The sequence below is a fragment of the Panthera onca genome, chromosome F2, assembly GCF_046562875.1.
Source record: "Panthera onca isolate mPanOnc1 chromosome F2, mPanOnc1 haplotype 2, whole genome shotgun sequence".
NCBI lineage: Eukaryota > Metazoa > Chordata > Mammalia > Carnivora > Felidae > Panthera > Panthera onca.
Genome location: NC_138356.1, coordinates 49795411 through 49818883, shown reverse-complemented (window position 1 = coordinate 49818883; position 23473 = coordinate 49795411). Strand labels below are relative to the sequence as shown.

General features: G+C 33.7%; 1 protein-coding gene and 1 pseudogene across 49 annotated transcripts in view; one reads left to right on the top strand and one right to left on the bottom strand.

The window, feature by feature from the left end:
• Positions 1–23473, bottom strand: part of RIMS2 (regulating synaptic membrane exocytosis 2) — a 602465-nt gene that overhangs the window by 182057 nt on the left and 396935 nt on the right. For 25 of the 49 annotated variants that reach the window (XM_060611075.3, XM_060611078.3, XM_060611089.3 and 22 more), the window contains 2 exons: positions 16593–16772; positions 15554–15663 (listed from right to left, as the gene is read on the bottom strand). In XM_060611075.3, the coding sequence (XP_060467058.2) occupies positions 15554–15663; positions 16593–16772 (290 nt within the window). Of the gene's footprint in view, positions 1–14689; positions 14723–15553; positions 15664–16592; positions 16773–23473 lie in introns of all 49 variants that reach the window. The other 24 variants (XM_060611071.3, XM_060611073.3, XM_060611079.3 and 21 more) reach the window with 3 other exon arrangements.
• LOC132664868 (ragulator complex protein LAMTOR5 pseudogene) lies at positions 22696–22971 on the top strand (annotated as a pseudogene).

Genomic DNA, 23473 nt, shown 5'->3' with positions numbered 1-23473 from the left:
CCTGAGGTTTCACCATGCCATACAAAATCATCTGGTGCCTTATCCTCCTTTGGCCATAAATTATGGAATACTAACATCTTAAAATACTGACCTAAGCAAAACATAGCTAGGAAGATGAAATCACTGTCAAAGATGGGAAAATAGGCCATCTCTAGCATATCTGCTAGAATCAACTGCATCAATTATAAGGGTTTTTCAGTTCCTAAACCTGAAATAAATGTTATTAATACTAAGTCACTTTATTCTGGTCCCACATGAACCGGCTCCTGTGAAGAAACAAACTCCTTGATTTGGGAGTATTAAAGTAACACTGAGGTGTATCATCGATACCCTGATTTTCCAATTGGTAAATAATCTGCTAAAGATGCAATATAGGATTCTGAAATGGTAAACAAGCTAGATAGAGATGCTACATTTCAATCAACTGCTAGTGGAAAGAAAAATTTTAAAACATTTAAAGAACAGACAAATTTTCTAATAACTTCCAATGCTCTAGTTAAGCGATAAGAATAAAGGAATCATCTGCCCCTTAATCCAAATTAATGTGTAATATCCAAAATCAAGAGACCAATTCCCTCATTTTGCAGAAAATAACAAGTTCATTAGTAACAAAGTATTCCTTGCATTTGGTTACCCACCTACATGATATGAAAGATTTAACAAGCATTACAGACTTGTTTCTAAAATCACAATTGCTAAAACCCTAAACATTTGTCATTTTAGAATTGTTACACCTTTCACCACTTGATAGTTTGTAATGTTACAAAATAGAAGACATGCTACTTTTGAAGTAAGATTGAGTATGTATGTAGAGGTTGAAAGGGCTTGTTTTGAAAATGGTACAGCCTATCTGTAAATTGGCAGGAAGCATATTCTGAAGGGTGGAATAAAAAAAAAAAAAAACACCTTAACACATGACATGTTTAATTTTAAACATTTTCTTTGAGTTGACAAACATTTTAGATGAAGAGAAATTGTTTAAAGTCATTTGTCTTGTGTTGGCAGAGTGAAATTAGCCAGTATTTGTTGAAAATTTATTACACGTCAATAACAAAAGAAGTTCCATAACCATCAATTTATAAATGTCAGCCAGTGTAACAATGAAAGATGACTTAGGCTATCAAGGCTATCAACAGTTGACAAAAAAATGTAATAGATATGTTACCAGACTGAGACCCATGGTGGTTTCTAGGAACATTTCTACTATTAACTATGTGTATAACCTTAGGCAAGTTTCATAGTCTCTTTGGTCTCCTAGATGTTATATTTGAAGTGAGAAAGCTGGTCTTGAAAATTTGAAAGGTTATTTTCATCTCTGAAAATACAGGGTTGCTCTTGCTTCTTATTATTCTAGATTGATGAGGCAGATTTTATGGAAGAGTACCTAAACCAGAGATGAAAGTAGGACACCGAGAGTTTAGAAGATTTTCCAAAAGTTCTAAATGTGACTATTATTAAATGCTTGTTGAAACTCAAATGTCTATTTTAAAACATAATTAAAGTCACAAAAAGAACAGAAGTGACTACTGACTCATTAATTCATTCATTACCCAAAAGCCAGTGCTAAAAGGTAGCCATATTTAAGCCCTTTTTGAACTACAGGTCACATCATTAAAATGAAATATTTACAGTAATTGAAAGCAAACTAGTTTTGTATCAGGAAAATCTTCAAATTGTTTGAAAATTGTTTTAGATATATTAAATAAAAATAGCAAAAATATCACTGATGCAACATCTTAAAGACAGTCTTTTCTGTTAAAGGACTATTGTGGTAATTTAAAAAATAAAATAATCTCCTTAATGTTAAATAATCATGAAACTTAAAATGAAATTTAAGTAAAAAGTGCAATCCATGATACTGTATACCCAGTACCCAAAGGTAAAAAGTAAAAAAAATCAAAGATGTATCATGTAATTTAATTGGCAAGTATCACTTTGAAAGAATCCATTCAAGTACAGACAAAAAGTTTGTTCTGCAGGGATATATATAGATATATATAGATATATATAGATATAGATATATATATCTATATCTATATATATATATATTTTTTTTTTTTTTACTAGTACTCTGAGTATTTTAAAACTGAATTGAGTAGATATTCAGTTGTGAATTTAATTTGTAGATGGGAAAGCTTAAAGACATCTTTAACCAATGTTAGATAATGTAAAGAATGATTTTACTCATGAAGACTTAACTATGAAGTGTGTTTTTAAGTGACATTTAAGAAACCCACATGTCTTCAAAATAACTGTATTCCAGCTAGTTTTCATCACACTAGGCAGCCAATCTTACAAATACTACAGTTTAAAGAGCACAGATTCTTACATTAATAAGACTGCATTTATATAATCCTGTATGTTTCAATGTGCTCCCACATACAGCATTGTATTTAATGCTATAAAAGACAAAAAGGAGCTTCTATCACGCGGTTGGTTTCTAGAGGTAAGAAAACAAAGAGCTGAATAGTTATCTACTGTATGAACCATCCCACATCCATTACCTCATCTGATTCTCAAAGTAACACAGTGGGAATAAAAGAAATATGCTAAGATTTCCTTTTCTCAGATGAACTAACTCAGGTTAAGGGCCTAAAGTCACACAGTTGGTACATAGTAAAGGCAGGCCCTGAGCCAAGGTCCAAAATATGTGCTCGTTCTCTAGTCCAATATCATGTTCCTAAGATTATATTGTTTTCAACAACAAACAGAAGATGGCTTTAGGATTATGTTTAGAAAGTCAGTGGTGGTATGGCTTGAACAATGGCTGAAGTATGCAGAAAGGTATGAGGCAGAAGGGAGTTTTTCACTAAATGTTATTAGTCAATTGAGTCTTTGGGAGTAGAGAATAAAATGAGCAAAAGGGAAAGAAAAGTACGGGGCACCTGGGTGGCTCAGTCGGTTGAGCGTCCCACTTCGGCTCAGGTCATGATCTTGAGGTTCATGAGTTCTGGCCCCATGTTGGGCTCTGTGCTGACAGCTTGGATATTGGAGCCTGCTTCAGATTCTGTGTCCCCCTTCCCTCTCTGCCCCTCCCCTGCTTGTGCTCTCTTTCTCTCAAAAAAAAAGTAAACATTAAAAACAATTTTTAAAAAAGGGAAAGAAAAGTAAAATAAGGAGAAATGGCCTCCAAGAAGGAAAGACTAGGAAAAGAAATTTTAGAATATTTATCTGGAAGTACTTTTAACTTCTACAACTGATTCACTTAGGCTTGTGGAACTGAATGAGGAGGGAAATTTTTAAATGCATTTATTCATCTTTACTGTGGTCTCTGATATAGTTCAGACCATCACAGCAGACTACTGAAATACGCTTTTAAAACAGTCATTGGTCCTGTCTCTTTTCTTTCGAGCCATCCTGTTCATCATCACTGACTTACTATTCCATAATACAGATGTGATTGAATGCTCAAAAATATATGATACATGCCTTGCTGTTTTATGATATTCCTGAATTTCTCCATATAAATTTTGGTCAAATGGTTGTTGGCCTTAGTTGGCAACGAATGTTATATTTAGGAAATATAAAATCCATTCCTATCTAGATATAATTCAAATTTGGAAATTAAGACATGGGTACAGTACTCTCCTTGCCCAAGAATCATTCATAATACAGAGAGGCAGCAAAACACAGTCAGCCCATACTCTAAATGCTCTCCAATTTCTAGAATGCTTGTATTTTATTTTATTTTTTTATTGTTTATTTTGAGAGAGAAAGAGAGAAAGAGCAGGAGAGGGGAGGGAAAGAGAGAGAGAGAGAGAGAGAGAGAGAATCCCAAGCAGGCTCTGCACTGTCAGCACAGAGCCCGATGTGGGGCTTGAATTCACAAACTGTGAGATCACGACCTGTGCCGAAATCAAGAGTCAGATGCTTAACCTCCTGAGCCACCCAGGCGCCCCTAAATACTTGTAGAAGCAAGTATCTTTTACAGAAACTGTCAAAAATACTTTATTAATTTTGGTTCCTTTGTAAACTTTTTTTTCCCCTCTCTTCTTCCTCCTTTCCTTCCTTTCTTTCTCATTGCAAGGTTATCTATATTTGAAATAAAGTAGATGACTATACATTGAGGCTCAAAGGACAAAATATTTTTCCTTTTATATGTTTAGGGATGTGACTTTTTGATAGGTAGCATGGTAGGGCTTAGTCTATAAACCTGATAGTGAGTGACTCACTAAATAGTCAGTTAGAGGTTATATCTGTTAAGTTTCCAAACCAAACGAAATTAACAAATAACAGTAAAAACATAGACAATAAATTGGAAGCAAAACCATTTGAGACTTTAGATCGTATTAGCTACATCTCCAAAAACACTTCGTTTCTTTAGAAAATTCTTACAGAATACTTTATTTTACAGAAGAGGAAACTGAGGTGCAGAGAAATTAAAAGCCTTACCGGAGGTCATAGGCCTACCAGTAGAAATGAGCTTAAGAGCCAAGTATTGACTTCCAGTGGAGTCCTCTAAACACTACAGAACCTGAAAAGCACTAGTGATTTCAATAGTTCTCTGACTTAGAGCAAAGTATTCTAAGTATTTGCATATTGATTTTTACACATGGATTAAAACATGTACAAATGTATTAGCATGTTATGCAATAACTAATGCTGTAATCTAGCCTTACTTATTCCCTGTGGTATTGTGTCTTATGCAAGCTATGTGATCAAAAACAGTATCAGGATTAATAATTTCCTGAAAACTACTAAACAGTATCTATTGAATAAGTGGCTCAGTTTTACTTTTATAACCAGGTGTTTTTACTTTAAATTGAAAGTTTTCAGACTGTGTGCTAAAAATGCAAAATCAGAGCACGACATCACTAAGAAACATTAGTAATAACAGCTAACACTTACACGGTACTTATCATGTGACCAGTATTGTTCTGAGCAATTTAAATATACCAAATTATTTAAGAAAGTAAATTTATAGGGGTGCCTGGGTGGCTCAGGCAGTTAAGCGTCCAACTTCAGTTCAGGTACGATCTCACAGTCCGTGAGTTCGAGCCCCATGTCAGGCTCTGTACTGACAGCTCAGAGCCTAGAGCCTGCTTCACATTCTGTGTCTTCCTCTCTCTCTGCCCTCCCCCCATTTGCACTCTGTCTCTCTCTCAAAATAAAATAAAGACATAATTGTTTTCAAAGAAAGTAAATATATAGCACGGCTACAAAGCAAGCAACGTTATTTAGAGTAGACGAGTAGAGTAGGGGTAGTTCAAGGCAGAATTCGTCATTATGACTCTTCTAAGGTACCTAGTACTCTACCACATGTTACAGTACCCCTTTCCCTATACCTGCCTTTCCCCACTCATAGGCTCTAACTTTCTGCCTATGAAGATCTGTATGTGAGAATAGCTCAGGTCCGTCTCCTCAGGAACATTTAGATTTCAGTGTTCTGGAAAGCCTAAAAGCTTTTTATTATTAAAATAATTAAGCCATCAGAGATGAGCAGAATATAAACTATGACAAGCAGTGGAAGAAATATCTTAGGCTGAAAACCTACCCAGAACCCCTCAAAACTTACCTCTTCTTTATACCTATATATCACAATCTTTAAGACACTATGTAAGTGACATGCTATAAAATAATTTTACCAGCCCCGTTTTGTTATTCTTATTATATATTATTATTGTTTTAACTTGGGACCTCCCCAAAGCAGGAATCCGTTACTGCATTCTCAATAACCAACTAGTGCCATATACTGAAAATAGCACGTATTGGTTGAAATGAACTAAACCATTAGCTAATAGTTAAAAGAAAATAAATGGTTGAAACCCATGCAAGGAGACTGTCACTTATCTGAAGAGGCACAGTATAGAAATGCTTACATTGGGAGTCAAGACTAGAGATGTGTTACCATGTGGGTTGAACAAAGCTGATTATCCTCTAGAATTCTGCTCCTTTATTAACAAAGGAAAGCAGTTTTAGGAAAAGATTTATAAGGTTCCTTGTAAATCTAAAAGTCTTCATTCTAAATCTAGGAGTAAAGCCACAGAATACCGATAATTACCCTGGTAAACTATAGGCAGATGGCTGGGGCCACATGACTCTACAAAGCAAACTGGCAGATCTTGATTTAGAAAACACACACACACACACACACACACACACACGCGCACGCACACAGCTTCCCACATATCCTGCATGTATTCTGTTTCTATGATCTCTTCCCTCTGTTACAGATTTTTATTGATTTTCTTCTCTTTACAGCCAAACTCTTTCAAAGGCATTATATTCACCATCTCTCTTTCTCTCGTCTTTTAAATCCATTCTACTCAGCCTTCTACTGCCTATGTCTCCAACAAAGCTATTAGTAATGAAGGTTAGCATGACTTCCTACCTGCTAAATCTATGGTTTCATGCTCAACAGTTCTCTCCCACTTCAAGTACATTCTTCACTTGTACTCAGAGACTCTACACTCCATGGTTCCCCTCCTATTTCTCAATACCCTGCTACCTCATCTTGTCAACTTCTAAATATGAGAGCAGTTCAGGTCATAGTCCCTAAACCTCTTCCATGCTTGTTCTCTCGGTGATCTCAGCCTTGCATTCCTAAATCTCTCTTATTATGAGATTAACTCCCCAACAGTCCAAATCTCTAACCTGAAGTCCAGACCATGTTTTAAGCCACCTATTTGGCATCTTATCTTAGATGTCTAAGGGGATCTCTGACTTATATCCAAAACTCAGCACTTGAGCCCACCGAATGATTCTTCTCAAGTTTTCCCCTTTATCCGTTAAGGCTCTATCTTTAATATCTACCCAGAGTCCAACTCCTCCTGTCACTAGCCATCTAAGCCACCATCACCTCTTTGCCAGGTTATTGCAAAAGCCTCCCTGTTTCTAATCTCCATTCTTTCAGGTTAGGCTCAACATGCCAATTAAATTGATGTTATTTCAAAAAGAAATGGTGTTGTGTCACTTGAATGAAAATCTTCCCATTTCACTGAGTAAAAATAAAAAAATCCTAACACTGACTGATAGATAATATGAGTCACCTGCCCCAGTCCCTTCTGACCACACCTACTACTATTCAGCTTGCTCACTCTGTGGTACCCAACTGACCTCTTCACTTTCTCTCGAGTAAGTCAAGCTGGCTCCCATATCAGAGTCCTCCTTCTTGCTGTTGCCTCTGCCAAGAGCACTCTTCCTTCCCTGGCCCTCAAGGGGGTAATTCTGTCACTTGATTGAGGTTTCTGCTCAAATATTACTTAGATGGGAATACTTCTCAGAATGCATTATCAAGAATTATTTACTCTACTTTCTTGAATACTATCTAATCCATTATCCTCACTGAATTTTCCTGTTTGTACTTGTCAGTATGTGAAACAATATTATATGTTCTTTTATTTATCATTTGCTTCCTCCAATAAATGTAAGGATTATGAAGGCAGGGAGCTTGTTTGACATGCACACTAGTATATCTCCAGCACCCAGAACAGAGACTGGAACATCATAGGTACCCCAAAATTATTTGTAGAAATAATGAATTAATAAATAAATAAATTATAATTAGTTAGAAACTCACCAATTATGCTGTTCTTTGAGTCTTAATTTATAGTGCTATACTATGGGATAAGGATAGTCTAGTCGCATTTTAGCTCGTTAGGGGTATGAAGAGCCAATGTATCAAAAGGGATTGGCTTAGGTAGAGTGTCATTTGAGAACTCAGAAACGGATTCCAAGTACTAAAGAATCTAATGTTAATACAGGGTTAATGGAGACATTTTGGCTGACTGATCACATATCTTACTAACTGAAGGGGAGCATACACTATGTCTATTCCAAAATCAAATGTGGGCACTTCATAGCAAGATGTAGAATAAAGCTATCTTTATTATTTCCTCTCTTTGCATTTTAAACCAGAAGAGAGGATGGTGATAAATCCATCATTCAATTCAATGCTTGGCCATTTTTAACACATGGTTACAGCTGGAATTCATGGTTACCTTTTTTTTTTTTTTTTTACTTTTTTTTTTAAATTTATTTGTTTACTTTTGGTTGGGGAGGGGGGAGGGTAGAGGGAGAGGGACAGACACAATCCCGAGCAGGCTCCGCACTGTCAGCATGGAGCCCGATATGGGGCTTGAACCCATGAACTGTGAGGTTATGACCTGAGGTGAAACCAAGAGTCAGACGCTTAACCGACTGAGCTACCCAGGCGCCCCCCCCCCTTTTTTTTAAGTCAATATGTAAGTAGAAGGAACACAGGAACATCTTTTTAACCTCTGGAAGTTTCTCTAATCCATAAATATGCTTTTAACCAATTTAAAAACAACCTCCCACCTTAATCTTACTCATGGACTTTTACTATGAGATTTAAAACAGTACATTTGTCTCTCCCAAAAGCAAAGAGCAAAGGGAAAAATTAGATACCCAGAACTTTATTATAAGTAGGTCATCAAAATATTACACTAAATAAAAACATGAGGTAGTATATGCAAAATATATAGAGTTCTCATCTTTCAAATTTTATACGTGAACTTCTTTCTAGGTCCAACTATATCATATGTAGGATTGATCTACATAACATAGTGACGTTTTGTAGTAAAGATGATTTTTATATAAATGATAAAAATACATTAATCATGAGTGGGAGTGACTGAGGTCCCCATTCTCATTGTCAGTAGAACTTTTACATGCAATATCAAAGGAATAACAAGAATGGAGAACAGTTTAGAAGTAAAAGATAATAGCGGTATTCAGGGTCAACTAGAGGTCAGGAAGCCAAAAAACCTGCTGAAAGTACTTCCTCAGTTCAAGTATTTACATTGGTTACCTCCTGTGAAGTCCTTGTTCTTTTGATACCTTTATTTAAATGTGCTTAAATACAAAATGGCATTAAATGTTCTTAAAATTGTTGCACCCTGACATTTAAGAAGATATATTTACTCTTTCGGATCAGTGACATAAATTTCAGTTCATATGAACATATCCTTTCGTAGGTGCTAAGCAAAGATCATAGAGGTTAAGAAATAGATAAAAATGACAAATATGTAAATGCACATTGAGGGCTTATTTAAATTTTTATTGTTTTATGGAGAATGTTAATATTTGATAATACTTGATTTCATTTTATTTATTTTGCTATGTTATTTTCTCTCTTTTTTTTTTACCTATCTTAGCACATTTTAAGAATTATATGCTGAGAGGGGTGTAAATAAATGACACTCCACAGTAAGAAACATTATTAAATTATCTTAACGCTAATTAAATATCACACCCAACACTGTAGACAGTACTCATAACAGACAAAGACAGGACAGAAAGAATCCAAGACTAAAAGACATTGTAACTAAAAATTACTGACACAAAAGCTATTAATTTCTTAATTTGGCCCATAACAAGGGCAAATTGTAATGATATAGAGAAATTTTAGAACAACGATTTTTTTTATAACCGTCTTAAAATGCCGACATTCTCAGTCAATACATGTAGTTATATTTGATTAGCAATTACTACAACACATATATAGTCCTACTTTTCCTGACAGAAGTTAGTTGTGCTGGGTTAAAAAATTAAGTCACCAATAATTACAAGGAAACTAAATCTAAGTACTGAAATTGATCATCTTTTTACTCACCCAGGCAATATATTAATGCATGTGTATAAAACTGTGAACTACAAATATTATATATGTTCATTTAATATTGTTGAACTCACAATTAAGTTCATGTCATTTTCTACTTTAAAATTTTGCTTTAAAATATTTTTTAAATCGTTCAGTTTTAAAACAATTTCTGGATTAGAAAATATCTTTGTTGTGTTTTTTGCATGAAAACATGACCATCACTTTTTTCCTCAGAATCTTAACAAGACCAACAAAGACAAACCTCTGGCTTTAATGCCACACATTTCAATAGAATAGGATTGTACTAGGATATTTATGTTTATTTAATTTAAGAAAGCATATTCACACACACCACAAATGTCAATACTGAGTGTCTAATATAGAGAAAGGCACTATTAAGTTCATATTAGACTTGCCTTTTTTCCCATTATTAGATGAGCTTGGTGTTTCTCCCTCATTGTCTTTTTAACATTGAAAACAGACAATAGCGGTTAGTAATTAAGGTCACTAACAACCCAAATAAAAACTAAGCACACCACAAAAGATGAAATCACACACTAGGGAAACAAATTCATGCATTAAACATGACACCTCACATTAATGAACACAAAAGTAAAGTATATCCTTCCCATCCTATGATAAAAGTAGTAGGAACAAAAATAAAATGAGGAATAAGGAGTAATTTTATACTAAATTAGAAGATTGTAGTTGTGGTTTTATGCTAATTTAATAATTGACATAATTCACTAAGTTAGTTTTGAGAATAAAGCATAGGTAACAAACTGGTCCAACAAATAGGCTTTATCTTAAGGAAGTGAAAAATAAATAAAAATGATATTAACTACCACTGAAGCCCCCAAACTAATGACATCCAACAAAATGACTTTCCTGTGGAAGCCAATTCATAAACAGTGTGAAAGCATTTCAGTGTTCATATGGACTGATATGAGATATATAGGAATGGGCAAATAGGAAAACATTAATTGCACACGTAAATTAAAATGAAGTTCACTTTTATGGTATGCTCCAAACAGGTTATTCCTATAGCACTGCAGGAAAATGGAAGATGTGTGACATTCTAGTCGTTAAAATATTAGCTATTCAGAACAGAGATAGTTATACATTTTTATAAATATGCAGCTACACTTGCCTTTGTTTTCATGATCAGATGCACTCTGATGATTCTTCTCGTCTTTCGACATTGAAAATAGTTAATGACAATCAGCAACTACAGTTTAAGAGGTCTTGTGTCTTATACTATATATACTGACAGAATGCATCGATGACATAAGGAAATTGCTTTCACACAATGAGAAAGGAGAGAACATAAGGCATATAAAGGAGACTATACTGTTCATGAATAAAAAGTGATGAGTTAAACAGGGTAAAATTAGGTCTAAAGTTATTGTTCAAAGAAAGTAAAAAAAAAATTTTAACTGACAGCTAAGAAAAGATTAGGATTCAATTCAGTGTTTCAAAGAAAAAGAGTGATAATTTGAAAAAAGAAGTATATACATGTATTTACTGATTATGTAACATTTTAAGTTTTAAATCCTTTCAGGAACATTCTGACAAAGAAAGTGGCAAATAACATGACCATCACTTTTTTTTCCTCAGAATCTTAACATGCCCAACGAAGCCAAACTTCTGACTTTAATGCCACACATTTCAATAGAATAGGATTGTACTAGAATATTTATGTTTATTTAATTTAAGAAAGTATATTCACACACATCACAAATGTCAATACTGAGTGTCTAATATAGGGAAAGAGATATTATGGTATATAAATGTAATAGGGACTTAAAAAAAACACAATGAAGGCTCTTTCCACACCACTTAGAAGGAGGACTCTTTGGGAAGAAATTATGATTGTCAATAAACATTAGAGCAATATTGAGCTGGGATGAAAACTGGAATGTACGGTAAATTTTTATTTTAGGAAAAAATGATGAAGAAAATAGAGGTAGCCTCTAAAAGCTTTAATGGAATTTATATTCTGCTCTATATTTACTTACAATTTGCCTCTACAAAACCAAAATTTTTATAGAGAGGAGGCTAGGATTGCAATATAGTTCTACTCAGTGTAACCCACAGTAGATACTCAAACAGTTTTTAATAAACAGATGAATTGAATACAGAGTTGGGGTAAAGGATAAGTATAAATTTGGTCAGACGCATTGTCTACAATTTTAGTTTGATTTTAACATTAAGGAACATGTTCCAATGGATAAACCAAATATTCTGATAAGTTATCTAGATAGCTTATGTAATATTTCTCCATCAATAAAATTAGACAATTTATTTAAAAATTAGTGCTGAAAAACAATCTATTCTTTATTGCGCATTTATAAATGTCATACTTCCCAAAAGTATGACATATTTATAAAAGTCATACTTATTTATAAAAGTCATATAAAAGTATTTATAAAAGTCATACTTCCCAAACATTCAGTTATTTATTTTAGACACACAGACAGACCTGCCTTGACCTCTTCACCCTGCTTTTCTCCCCACTGCTCTTCCTTATGCCCCGTTTCTTCATTAACTTCTGTATTTGCAGAAGTAAAGAAAAAAATAAGACCAGATGTATATATTTGTTACTCTCAGTGACACAAATGTCAAATTATTCATGATATAGTGAGTGACGATAAGGAGACTAAGAGATTATTTAATAAGTTTCTGACATGTTATGTAAGTAAATAAGTATTTTATTAATAAATTATCATATTGTCTTCTTTTATGTTGACTTTGATTTGTAAAAGAGTAATTGTGGCCCCTAAAATATTTGTGGTATGTGATAACTGTGTAAAGTAGTCAAAATACTTTGTCTATAAACTTGATATATTCTTAGAAAAATAATATTATGCACCTTTTATGTTACAGAACCAAAAAATGATACATAAACTCTTTTTTACTTTTACAAAATGCCAGTACATCAAGGTCTGGAGAAAATTTTAAAAAATAATGATACCTTAACAGTTGTTTAGTACATTGTACTTTTCTTATATTGCTCCTGTTTACTCTGGTTCTCAAACAAGGAGAAGGTAACTAATAATGTACCATCATGAAAACCAACATCTATAAAGTTTTAAATTAATTTCATTAATAGACGAAAATATAACCCAAATCAAAAGGAATTAAACTAGGAGTTGATCATTTTTTAGCTGTTGAACAGGATTAGATAAATAAATGTGTCATTACTGTGATTTTGAAATAATGCCATTAAATTATCTTCTGATAACTTTTAAGTGATAATCTAGACATAATTTGATTTAGACCACCTATTGATAGCCTAGTTTGGCTCATGTACCGTTAACATCAGTGGGAAGTCGAAACTTCTAAAAGAGATATTTTATATCTCCTTTAAAGCTAAAGAAAATTACACAATTATGTATCTACTTAAGTGTTCATATCAACATTTACAAAAACATTGTTAAAACCATCCATACCTTCAAGCAAAACAAAACAAACAAAAAACTGAAAAACAAGTCCTTTTGTCTCATAGTGGAAATAACAAGGGTGGTTTAGGCTCCCCTTTCTTTTACTTATAAAAAAGAAAAAAGAATTACAATTAAAGGGACATTAAAGGAAAACCATGGTTTGAATAGACTCTACAAGGCAGAAACTAGATGGTATATAGAATGTTTGTTGATAAGCCCATTAAAAACTTCTTCAACCCTGACTTTCATTATCAGCTCTATGTTGGCTTTCGGGTAGATTTATTATTACAAAGAATGGAACTACTCATATCTCAATAGACTATGGCTATAAAAGATATTAAAAGTGAATTTTAAAAAGTTGTGACTTCATATGCCAACAAATGAGGTCAAAACTCTATCTTTAAAAATCCTGGGGAGATAAAAAATTTCATATGTTCTACAGAACTTTCCTTTTGGAAAGTACTTTTAAAATTATATACACCCATTATAATGCGAATAATTGAGAATTATAGAAGGGCTGCTATAATCTCCTTATCAGGCAGCACATTAGCACTAGTCACAACAGCATGGAGTTGTTTAAAATCATTGTACATAGCATAGGAAGAACCTCAATATAGAAGTCGATAAATCATTCAACAACTAACAAGAACACAACTTGTTCCAAGTTTTATATATATATATATATATATATATATATATATATATATATATATAAAGCAATAAAATATCCCTGCCCAAAGGTAGTGCACTTAAAATTTTGTTACAAAGAGGTGATAGCAATATACATTTTAATACAAACATCTATAGAATGGCAAGATTATTTTAGTGATACATAATGCACTATGTGAAGGAACTTTTCAATTGTTAAACAATATTTCATGCATTCATTCAACAAATATTTGTCGAGGACCTACAATGTGCCAGGCATTATTCTACGTGCTGGAAATTCGTAAGTAAATAAAAGTGAACAATTCCTTAAATTTACAAAGTTAATTTTAGAATTCTATCATTGGCAGAGGAATTGTTATTATCTTAGTGAATGTATGACACTCCATAGATCATGACTCAATATTTTCTCTTGAGTCATAACGTACTATTGATAATAAAACTGCACATATTTAACTTTGATATACTGTAAGCAGTCTTGGTACAACATGAAAGGTGATGTAGGGAATACAAACCACAACCACTGTCTAATTCAACAACTTTCTTTTCTAGAAAGACAAATTTAATAATTAAAAGATCATCATAAATACAAAATGAAATATCTGATGATAAGAGGAACTAGACTAGGTGTACATCTTCAGTAACATAAACACAGACTGCAATTGATATCTTTGCTTAAGGTCTTGCATTAAACAGAATTCTGGTTGAAAGGCAGATGAAAAAAATTAAAAAAAAACATTTTATCTTAAGAAAAGATGTGCAACAGAACATTTCACTTAAGAAAAGTTCAACTCTTTGCACTCTTACTTCAATGACTCAAAGAAATTTAACTCCCTGGCATAATTTCCAAGTGAATCAAAAATTGAGTGCTTTACCAAAAATCACAAAACAAAACCATTTTACTGTAAATAAAAGTCTTTACAATGGAGGGACATCAATTGCAGTTGGGTTTATTTTTGCTTCCGTAGCCCCCCAAAAAGGCTGTCAGCATAAAACAAACCCTCCTTTATGTACAGACCTTCATAAGGTTCTATCTCCTTGACTCCATTGTCTAGGAAAAACAAAATAAAAACAAAACAAAAAAGGGAACCAAAGCACAGGGGTTAAAAACAACAGAAATTTCCAAAGATACAGAATGTATGTATCATCTATTAAAGAAAAGTTAAATGGTGATTTAAATATATATATAAATATATATGTATTTTTTGGGAAAGCACATCCAGTTACTAAATAAAGGGACCATTTAAAAAACGAGGTTGAAAATTATTATATTCTATCATCCATGCTTTTAGAGGTCCTTTATCCCAGAATTTATAGATGTTTGGGGAGTATGTTCATCTGTGTATAAACAAATAGTGCTTCTTATGCAAAAATTTGGAAGTATTTAAAATATCAGTACAACATGCATCTTTCTTTGTATATTCATGATTACCTTTTTTCTGGCACTCCAGTTTTGAGAAGGATCACCATTGTTGTGCATCAGCTAACCAGTCCTTTGCAGTGTGTGAAAATTGATTTGGCTAGTTACTAATAAACTTTATGTAACTGTCAACAATTACATAAACTTAATTGTAGCAAAGAAATATCATCCAATTGCTTATTTAAGAGCATTAAGTTTACTTTTTAAAATGCATTTACTCAAATCTTGAAAATGTGCAAGAGCAATAACGGAAGGTTATTTTATCTCCAAATATTACAAATTTTATGTGCAAAACAGGTAACATTTATAAATATATTTATAAATATAACTACTGGCAAATGTGGCTAAGGCGTTCAATTAACAAAAGAAGAAAACTAACACAAGGTAGTAAAAAAAAAAATCTTGATTCACCTTAGCTTCCATGTGTATTTCCTATATGACATAATTAGAAATAAAACTTACTTCTCTCCAGTGTTCCCTTTGGTGGAAGTTGAGGAAGTTGTCGGCCCCTTCGTCCTGCTACTGGAGTACTGGACGGGCTTGTTTGGACAGACCCAGTACGAGGATGAGACCTACAAGATACATCATTGATGTTCATTTTCAGTAGCATGAGTTAAATAATTTTAACACATTTGGTTCATATGATAGCTGTGCAAGTGCAATTTTAAAAGACGTTTAGCTGCTGATTAAAAGGTTAGGAAAGAAGGACAAAATATGGATATTTGAATGATTGTCAAGAGATGCTTCTACTTTTGTGTAATATGCATACATACACAGATACATGCACACAGAATCCTACAGTAACATCCATGGAATTGTTAAATGTAAATTAGTATTCTATCTATATGCAAGCAACAGGAGTTCTGCAGCTCAAAAAATAAAAAGTAATGCTTTACATTTCTTTCTACCAGATTTCAAACTCTCAGCACTAACCTCCCTGCCTTTATCCAAGGAGATTACTACTCAGGCTTATATTGGATATCCCTTTATTAGAAAATATCTCATGAAACTACAAAAAAAAAAAACAAAACCAACCAAACAAACAAACAAAACCCTGAACAATTCAAAATTCAGCTAAAGAAGACACTGGTTAATACATGATACTAGTATGGATAGAAAGAAACTAAAAATCTGGCTTTATTTATTGTCATTATGATGATTGTTCCAAAAGTGATGTCTAATGGACACAAACAATTTCTCATTCTGTAGGAGAAGAACATGATAGTTATGAAGTGCATTATGGGGGGATTTACCCAGGACTCCTGATAAATGAGAAATCACAAAACAGATGTGGTCAGGACAGTTAAAAACAAATTACAATGGTAGCCACACACTATTATATCCGCTGAATATAAATAGTGTGCTTACACTGAAAAGGTTAGTATCAATTGTTATTAGTGATCAGCCAAGGATGATAGAAGAGACCATTTAGCTGCTGGGAAAATAAATAGGTGTGCTGAAGGGGCAAAGGGGAGGTTAGTCCGATTGATTTATCTTTCACCTCGATAAGGCAGGTGAAGGAGGGGCAGATCTTCCAGTCATTAATGAAGGCATCGACCTCATGAGGTTTGTATCAGGACGCTCAGTGGATCTGGAGCGGGCGGTGGTCCGCTCTAGGAGAGGCCGTTGTTCTGTTGGTCTGGATCTGTGATATGGCTGTCTATCTGCTGCTTCACAATCCCTGAAATGTTAGTCAAAAAGCAGCTCAGTTGATCTTTAGTGCCCTTCTGCTATTTGGTTATGATGCATCAAACTGATTTTGAAAAAGGTAATTGTTTAAAATTATCGAATTTGTAAAAAAAAAAAAAAAAAAAAAGTTCTCTTCCCCAACATATTCTGAGCGAGTCTCGCTAAACTTCTTAAGAATTTCTAAGGAAACCCCAATCTGCCTCTAATGGCATTCCCAGTGGAGATGACAGGAGTTGCTCAGTTATAATCAATGACAACCAAAACTGCCTGCGTTCCAAAATGAATTCCCTAAATGAAACATGTGAAATATGTGAAGTATTCTATTTTCCAAGAATTCAACGTCTTAGCCTAACATTTTCACGAGAGTGAAGAACATACAAGCATTAATCCTAAAGCCCCTAAGGCGGATTGTTAGCGTGTCAGCTGAGATATTAAAAGGCTTTCAGCACAAACATAGTATAGTGATACATCCCAACATTCCAACAGAAGAATCAAAAGGTTGTTAAGAAACCACTGCAACCCTGCAGGCTGTAGCCATATGTAAACATGGTCCACAAGAAAAATCACAGAAAGCTGGTTAGTCAGCCAATCTGTGCCACCTGTCTCGGGGCACTTTAGCAATGCCAACCAATACAATTCAGAAGGGTATTGGGATGCCTGGGTGGCTCAGTCAGTTAAGCGTCTGACTTTGGCTCGGGTCATGATCTCACAGCTCCTGGGTTTGAACTCCGGATCGGGCTGTCTGCTGTCAGCTTACAGCCTGGAGTCAGTTTCAGATTGTGTCTCCTTCTCTCTCTGCCCCTCCCCTGCTCACTCTCTCACTCTCTCAAAAATAAATAAACATTAAAAAAAACCCAACAATTCAGAAGGGTATTAACTGATTGAAATAATAATGGTTCTGAAACAGTGTGATCTCTTTGACCACAAACAAGTCCAATATCAAAACCTAATCCTTGTTGAAAGAAGTATACTTAAATGTGAGGAACCCATCATTACTGATTTTTATATCCCTGGAATCAAACATAATGCTTTTAACACCTAACAAGTGATCAATAAGTGTTTTCTAACACCAGCCCCACTTTCTGTGACACAACCCTAAGAACACAAGAACACTAACTTTGGCTCAAGAGCTCCATATACCAACGTAATACCTACAAAACTTATTACCTCTCCATCTAGTTGTAACCACAGAAATGAAAATGTTTCTGTATTATGGACCAAGCATTAGTCTCGCCCAAGACTAATGTAAAGAACTTCCACTTTCTCTGTAAGTTCTCTCAATCTTATTGTTGATAATGAAAAATGCACGCAATTAAAGAAAAATAAGAAAAGAAAGGACACAATTTCCTACATGTAATTAATTACATGGCACACAATTTTAGACCAGCACACATGAGATTAGAGGACTTTAGGAAGTGAGTGCTGGGTTTTTATTCTACAACATATCTTGTGATTCTCTCACACTTTAAATTCACAAGGTAACAGAAGTCAAATCATTTTTAAATATTTTAAAAACTATATACCATGATATGATTGATTTCCTAAGTTTAGCATTTTTATATAAGTATATCCAGGATATATTAAAAAAAAAGCTGATATATACCAAGTATAAATACATATAACATATTCAGTTACTTTCAAAGACAGAGATGAAAAAGTATAAAAAAAAAATCCCAATTTTATTTTTGTTCCTCAAAAACTATTTGAGAGAAAACACTTTTCTTTAGAAATAAATGTGCTCAATAGTTTGCTAAGTGTTTTTAATGTACATTATCTTTGTATACCTTCACCACAATAAAAAAGCAGAAGCAACGTAACATATATCCCTTAGAGTCCTTAAAGCCTATCTTTTTGGAGAGTATCAATAATTACATTATTTTCAGATTTCCTATTACGTTAACAGTAAGCTTATCTCATTGTAAGACATAGCAACAAAATTTGGTAGAATGTCTATGACCACCCTAACATAAAATGAGGCTAATCTCTCATGTATTTATGCAAAATTTGATTTATTCTGATCCTATCAAGCAATTTTTCCAAGTGAAAAGTAATATGTTAGGACATACATTTTTACTTCTTTGACACTACATTTTTAAAAATTGAAATACATGATTGTGAGTAAAATCCGGAGAATTATTTCAAATTTGTTGCTGTGTTCTATGTCCTTAAAACGATACCACTACTTATAAAGCAAATAGGCCACTCTTTAGGCAATATCCCTTAGGAAAATTCCTCTTTAGTGGAAGAGCTGTTTGAGGACTATGTCAACATTTTAAATTTTGCTTATATTTATTCTCTCCATATTCATAAATAATATGAATTATTTGATTTCTGTAGCATGAAAGGAAAATTGGCTAATCAGTGAAACACAAAAAGAGCCACAGTAGAAGGTGGCAATTTCCTGAAATGTTCATCATAGATCGTTAAGGGGAATGGAAAGCAACCATATTTTCAACTTTGAAAACACAAGAGAAGATCAACACAGGCTCCCGCTCAAGGGTAAGGATAAGTCTTACTAGGTAAGAATTAAGACAAGAGCTGAGAAAGTTGAAAGTAGCAGTGCCTAAGTGTCACCTATGATGCCCCATCTCGTAGCAGGTTCTTTAAGAGACTGAGATATAAAACTTGACAACTTCCACCTAAATTCTTAGTGAATTTTAATTTTAAGATAAAGAACTTATAAATCATTTTGAATGGTAGCAGCTGAAACGTGGGAAATATGCGTTTGTAAGGCATAAAATAATTTAGAGCCTACCTAGTGTTTTTAACTAGGAGTATATATTTCAATGTATTTTTTTTTGTAACTGCATTTATTTACCTTATTTTACTTTTTGCATTTTAAAACATTCTTCTAAAAAGGGTGGCCATAGGTTTTACAAGATTGCCAAAGGGCGAGCCATATAAAAGGTTAGGAACCATATACCTATAAATTTAAATCTTTCTTAGGTAGTTTGGTTGTTTTTAAAAAGCGATATAATATCTAAAAAAAAGTCATTTAATATCTATCATAGTTCTATTTTTTTAAATAAATTGTTAATGTTTTGTAACATATGAGTAAAATAGTTCAGATTTCTGCATGTATCATTTACCTGGATAAATACAGATTATTGCTCTGTGTTATGTAGTGGCCCGTATTCCAAATTGCAAGCGTTTGCACAGGATACTGTTTAATAGTCCTCTACAAACAGAGCTAATTCATATCGAACAATAGCCAAAACTGTAGCAACCCTGCTTTAAAAGCATACAATAGCCCATGCAGAATTTGAGCTGAGGATTTCTAAGGGAAAAATAATTTTATAATCATCCAGTGAAGTTGTCCAGTTTGATCATTTTTTCCCCCAGTACAGTTGCTCTTAAAAGATTTGTTAAATTTTCACGTATCTGACACAGCTTTTACGTATTTCATCACTTGTGCTATTCACTTTTCCTATTCTCAGTCACAAGGGATTGTGACTCAATCACAAGGACTCTCAAGCACAAGGGAGTTACTCAGTGTAACAGGAAAGAATAGGGCAGTGGGCATTTGTTTCTATAACCACTTACATTCAACCATCACAGTGCTACAATTCCAGATCAACAAAAGCTCAATGTAAAGCATCTCTGTAGGTGTGATAAAAGAATACTCAGAATACTCAAAAAACAAAACAAGACAAACCAACAAAAAACAACCAGCACAATGTAAAATTTCAAAGTAACATTCAGATGTCAGTGAAACTGTCCTAGTACATAACTCAGAACTTAGTCTATGATACATTAGACAGGCTTCTTTCATATTTAGATTGTAAAGATGCCATAAATAAATGTAAGTGGTTTTCTTAAAAAATAAACTTGTAGAAAGTGAAGCTTTTTAAAAATTCTTTTTTTTTCACAAAGAAATTATTTTCCTAAAGCTGAAATCTTAAATTAAAAAAAGAAAAATGTAAGTGTATCTCTGAAGGACAACAATTATAATCTCTGGTTTGGGGCAAGAAATGTCTTCCCTGTATCTATATTGTGTAATACCATAAGCTGATTAACAGCAGAAGCATTATGCTTTTGATAAAATCTATTGAATGTCTAGAGATTTTCTGAGCATTAGCTGCATAATGAAGAAATAACTACATGATAATATCTTAAAATTAGACATTTTAGAGTGATTAATAAAACATATATACATATTTACATAATAAATAATTTAAAGTAATTATATGACTCAACTCTATAATTTTCGTGCTCATCATAAATTACAATGTACAAGTTTAAATTTGTAAAAACTGTAGTTTATATTATTTTAGTATTGCTTCCAAAGTAAAGAGAATTGCAATACACAAAATACTCACCATGGAAATCATGGTAAATAAACAAATTAATTAATTAATATTGTGTACGAATAGGAACATTTTATTATTTTGGTGGAAGATAGGTCGATTTATCTCTAGGCATGATGGCATCTCTTTACAGAACATTTCTGTTCACTTAAATGCAAATTCTGTACATTAGTTAAAAGTGAGTTTACTCAACAATAATAGCAATATACAGTGTCAGCCAAGTTAACAATCGAAGATGTGAAACAGCAGTAATACATATAGTGATGTGAGAAAGCAAGACACTTCTAATGTAGAAAAACATATTACTATCACCCTTAGGTCTATTTTATCACCAAAAAAGAGAAGTGCTCAAACAAATCTAGAGAAGTATTTTCTTAGAAATAGTCATTAGTCATTGTAGGAGATAGCAAGAAAAAAAGATTAAATATCTCCATTTCCTGAAGAAAATTAGGGACAAATACAATACTGAAAAATAAAGATATATTGTATTATTAAATATGCACACACAGAAACGTATAAGATGTAAATGTCTTGAGGATATTTTGAGTATTTTATTAAATATTTATAACTTTCATTGTTATTCAATTTTTACTTCAAAAAATAACAGAAACAAAACTACAAGTAAGCAGAATTAATTATTTACTCAGCAACAATTAACATGCAGCAAATTAATAGATTATTAAAATATATATGTTTAAAATCCTGAGATAATATAATTACTATCTATAATCTATAACATGCTTACTTTACTAAATAATTTTCATTTTCCAGTGGATGTTAAAGCTTAAAAACATTTGTCAATTGTAAGAAATTAATGTTACTCCACCAAGGGATGGGCACCCCCCATGTTTTCCCTTCCCAGGTCCTCAAATAGTCTGAAATAACAAACATTTTAAACATGTGTTTGTAAAGGACCAAATTATGCATTGTTACTGTAATATATGTATAAATGTGAAGAGGGCTGGTCCTCATAGTAGAATGCTATGTTCAACGGTTTCACTGATCATCATTGAACAATTCACCAACCTTCCTTTGTTTAGCTAGGTTTACAGGGAGAGTGGAATGGGTATAGTGCAAATATCTCAGACATACTGTTACCACCTGCCCTTAGCTGCCACTTCATGTGGTACCAATCACACAGTCAGAGGTAGTAGTCCAAGGATTAATCCCCCCGACATGCACACACACACACACGCACACACACACACGTACACAGTCTAACAGAACACGATGTATGCCTATTTTCAGGCATAAATACTGATTGCCTCAGTCACTACTGATGACATGATGTCTAATAGTCAATAAAAAATGACCAGAAACACCAAAAGGCAAGAAAAAATAGGGCCTGCTGTCAAGAGACAAAGCAATCAACAGAGTCAAACTCAGAGATGACACAGATTTTGGAACTATTAGGGAATTTCAAATAAGTCTAACTGACAATTAAAGACTATATTAGAAAAGATGGACAACATGCACGAAAAGATGGAGAAGTTTCAGCAGATAGATGGAGACCATAAAGGAGTCGGGCGGGAGACATGCGGTAGAGAAGGGACACGATGTGCTGTAGGGTCCCCGGCTGGGGGTGGGGTGGGGGGGGCAGTGGGTGTGATGGAGGAGACTCTGGAGCAGCACCTGGAGGACACAATGAAGAATCCGCCCATTGTTTGAATCCTGGGCACAGATTCACTAGGACTTAATCTGGGCTGCTGTGAGGTCCTGTCGGATTAGCATGCTGGGGTGATATCTGTTCTAGCTCAGCAAGCAGCTGGGCTAACTTCCGACCCCACTGATACTCCTGTGATGTGTCTAGAATCAGATAATGGGAATATTATGATCCAGAAGCAGGACGGTATCACAGTGGCAGTACACAGCCAGACCTTTTGATGTCTTCTATCCGTTCTCCAGCAGCCTGTCATAGACGAACTTAATTCTACCTATGTTAAGTGTCTTATAGAGCTATTGAAGTTCCAGAAGTTAGGTCGTTCATTTAAAGTACATTAGGCACTTTTCTATTAATTTTAGAGTAAGCTTTTTTACACTGTATGGACTGACTTGTAAGAATACTAGTAAGGAAGAATCACAGCTTGAAGTAGCAGGTCCAGGTCATTTTGTATACAGAATTTTGTTATGTTCAACAAATCAGGTTGGAGGGAAAAAGAGGCAAATGGAAATGCTGGACATGCAGAAATTAAAATATGGCAAAATATTAGTTAGAAAATTAGCCTGGACTCAGTTTATAGAGATCTTAAATGCCTAGTAAAGAAGCTTAGGCAGGGTTTAATTTTCTACGAGAGTCACCTAAAGCTTCTGAACAAAGGTAATTTGTAAATAACGTAATGAATTAGGAAGACGAATTCAGCAGTAGTGTATGGAATGAAGTAGAGTA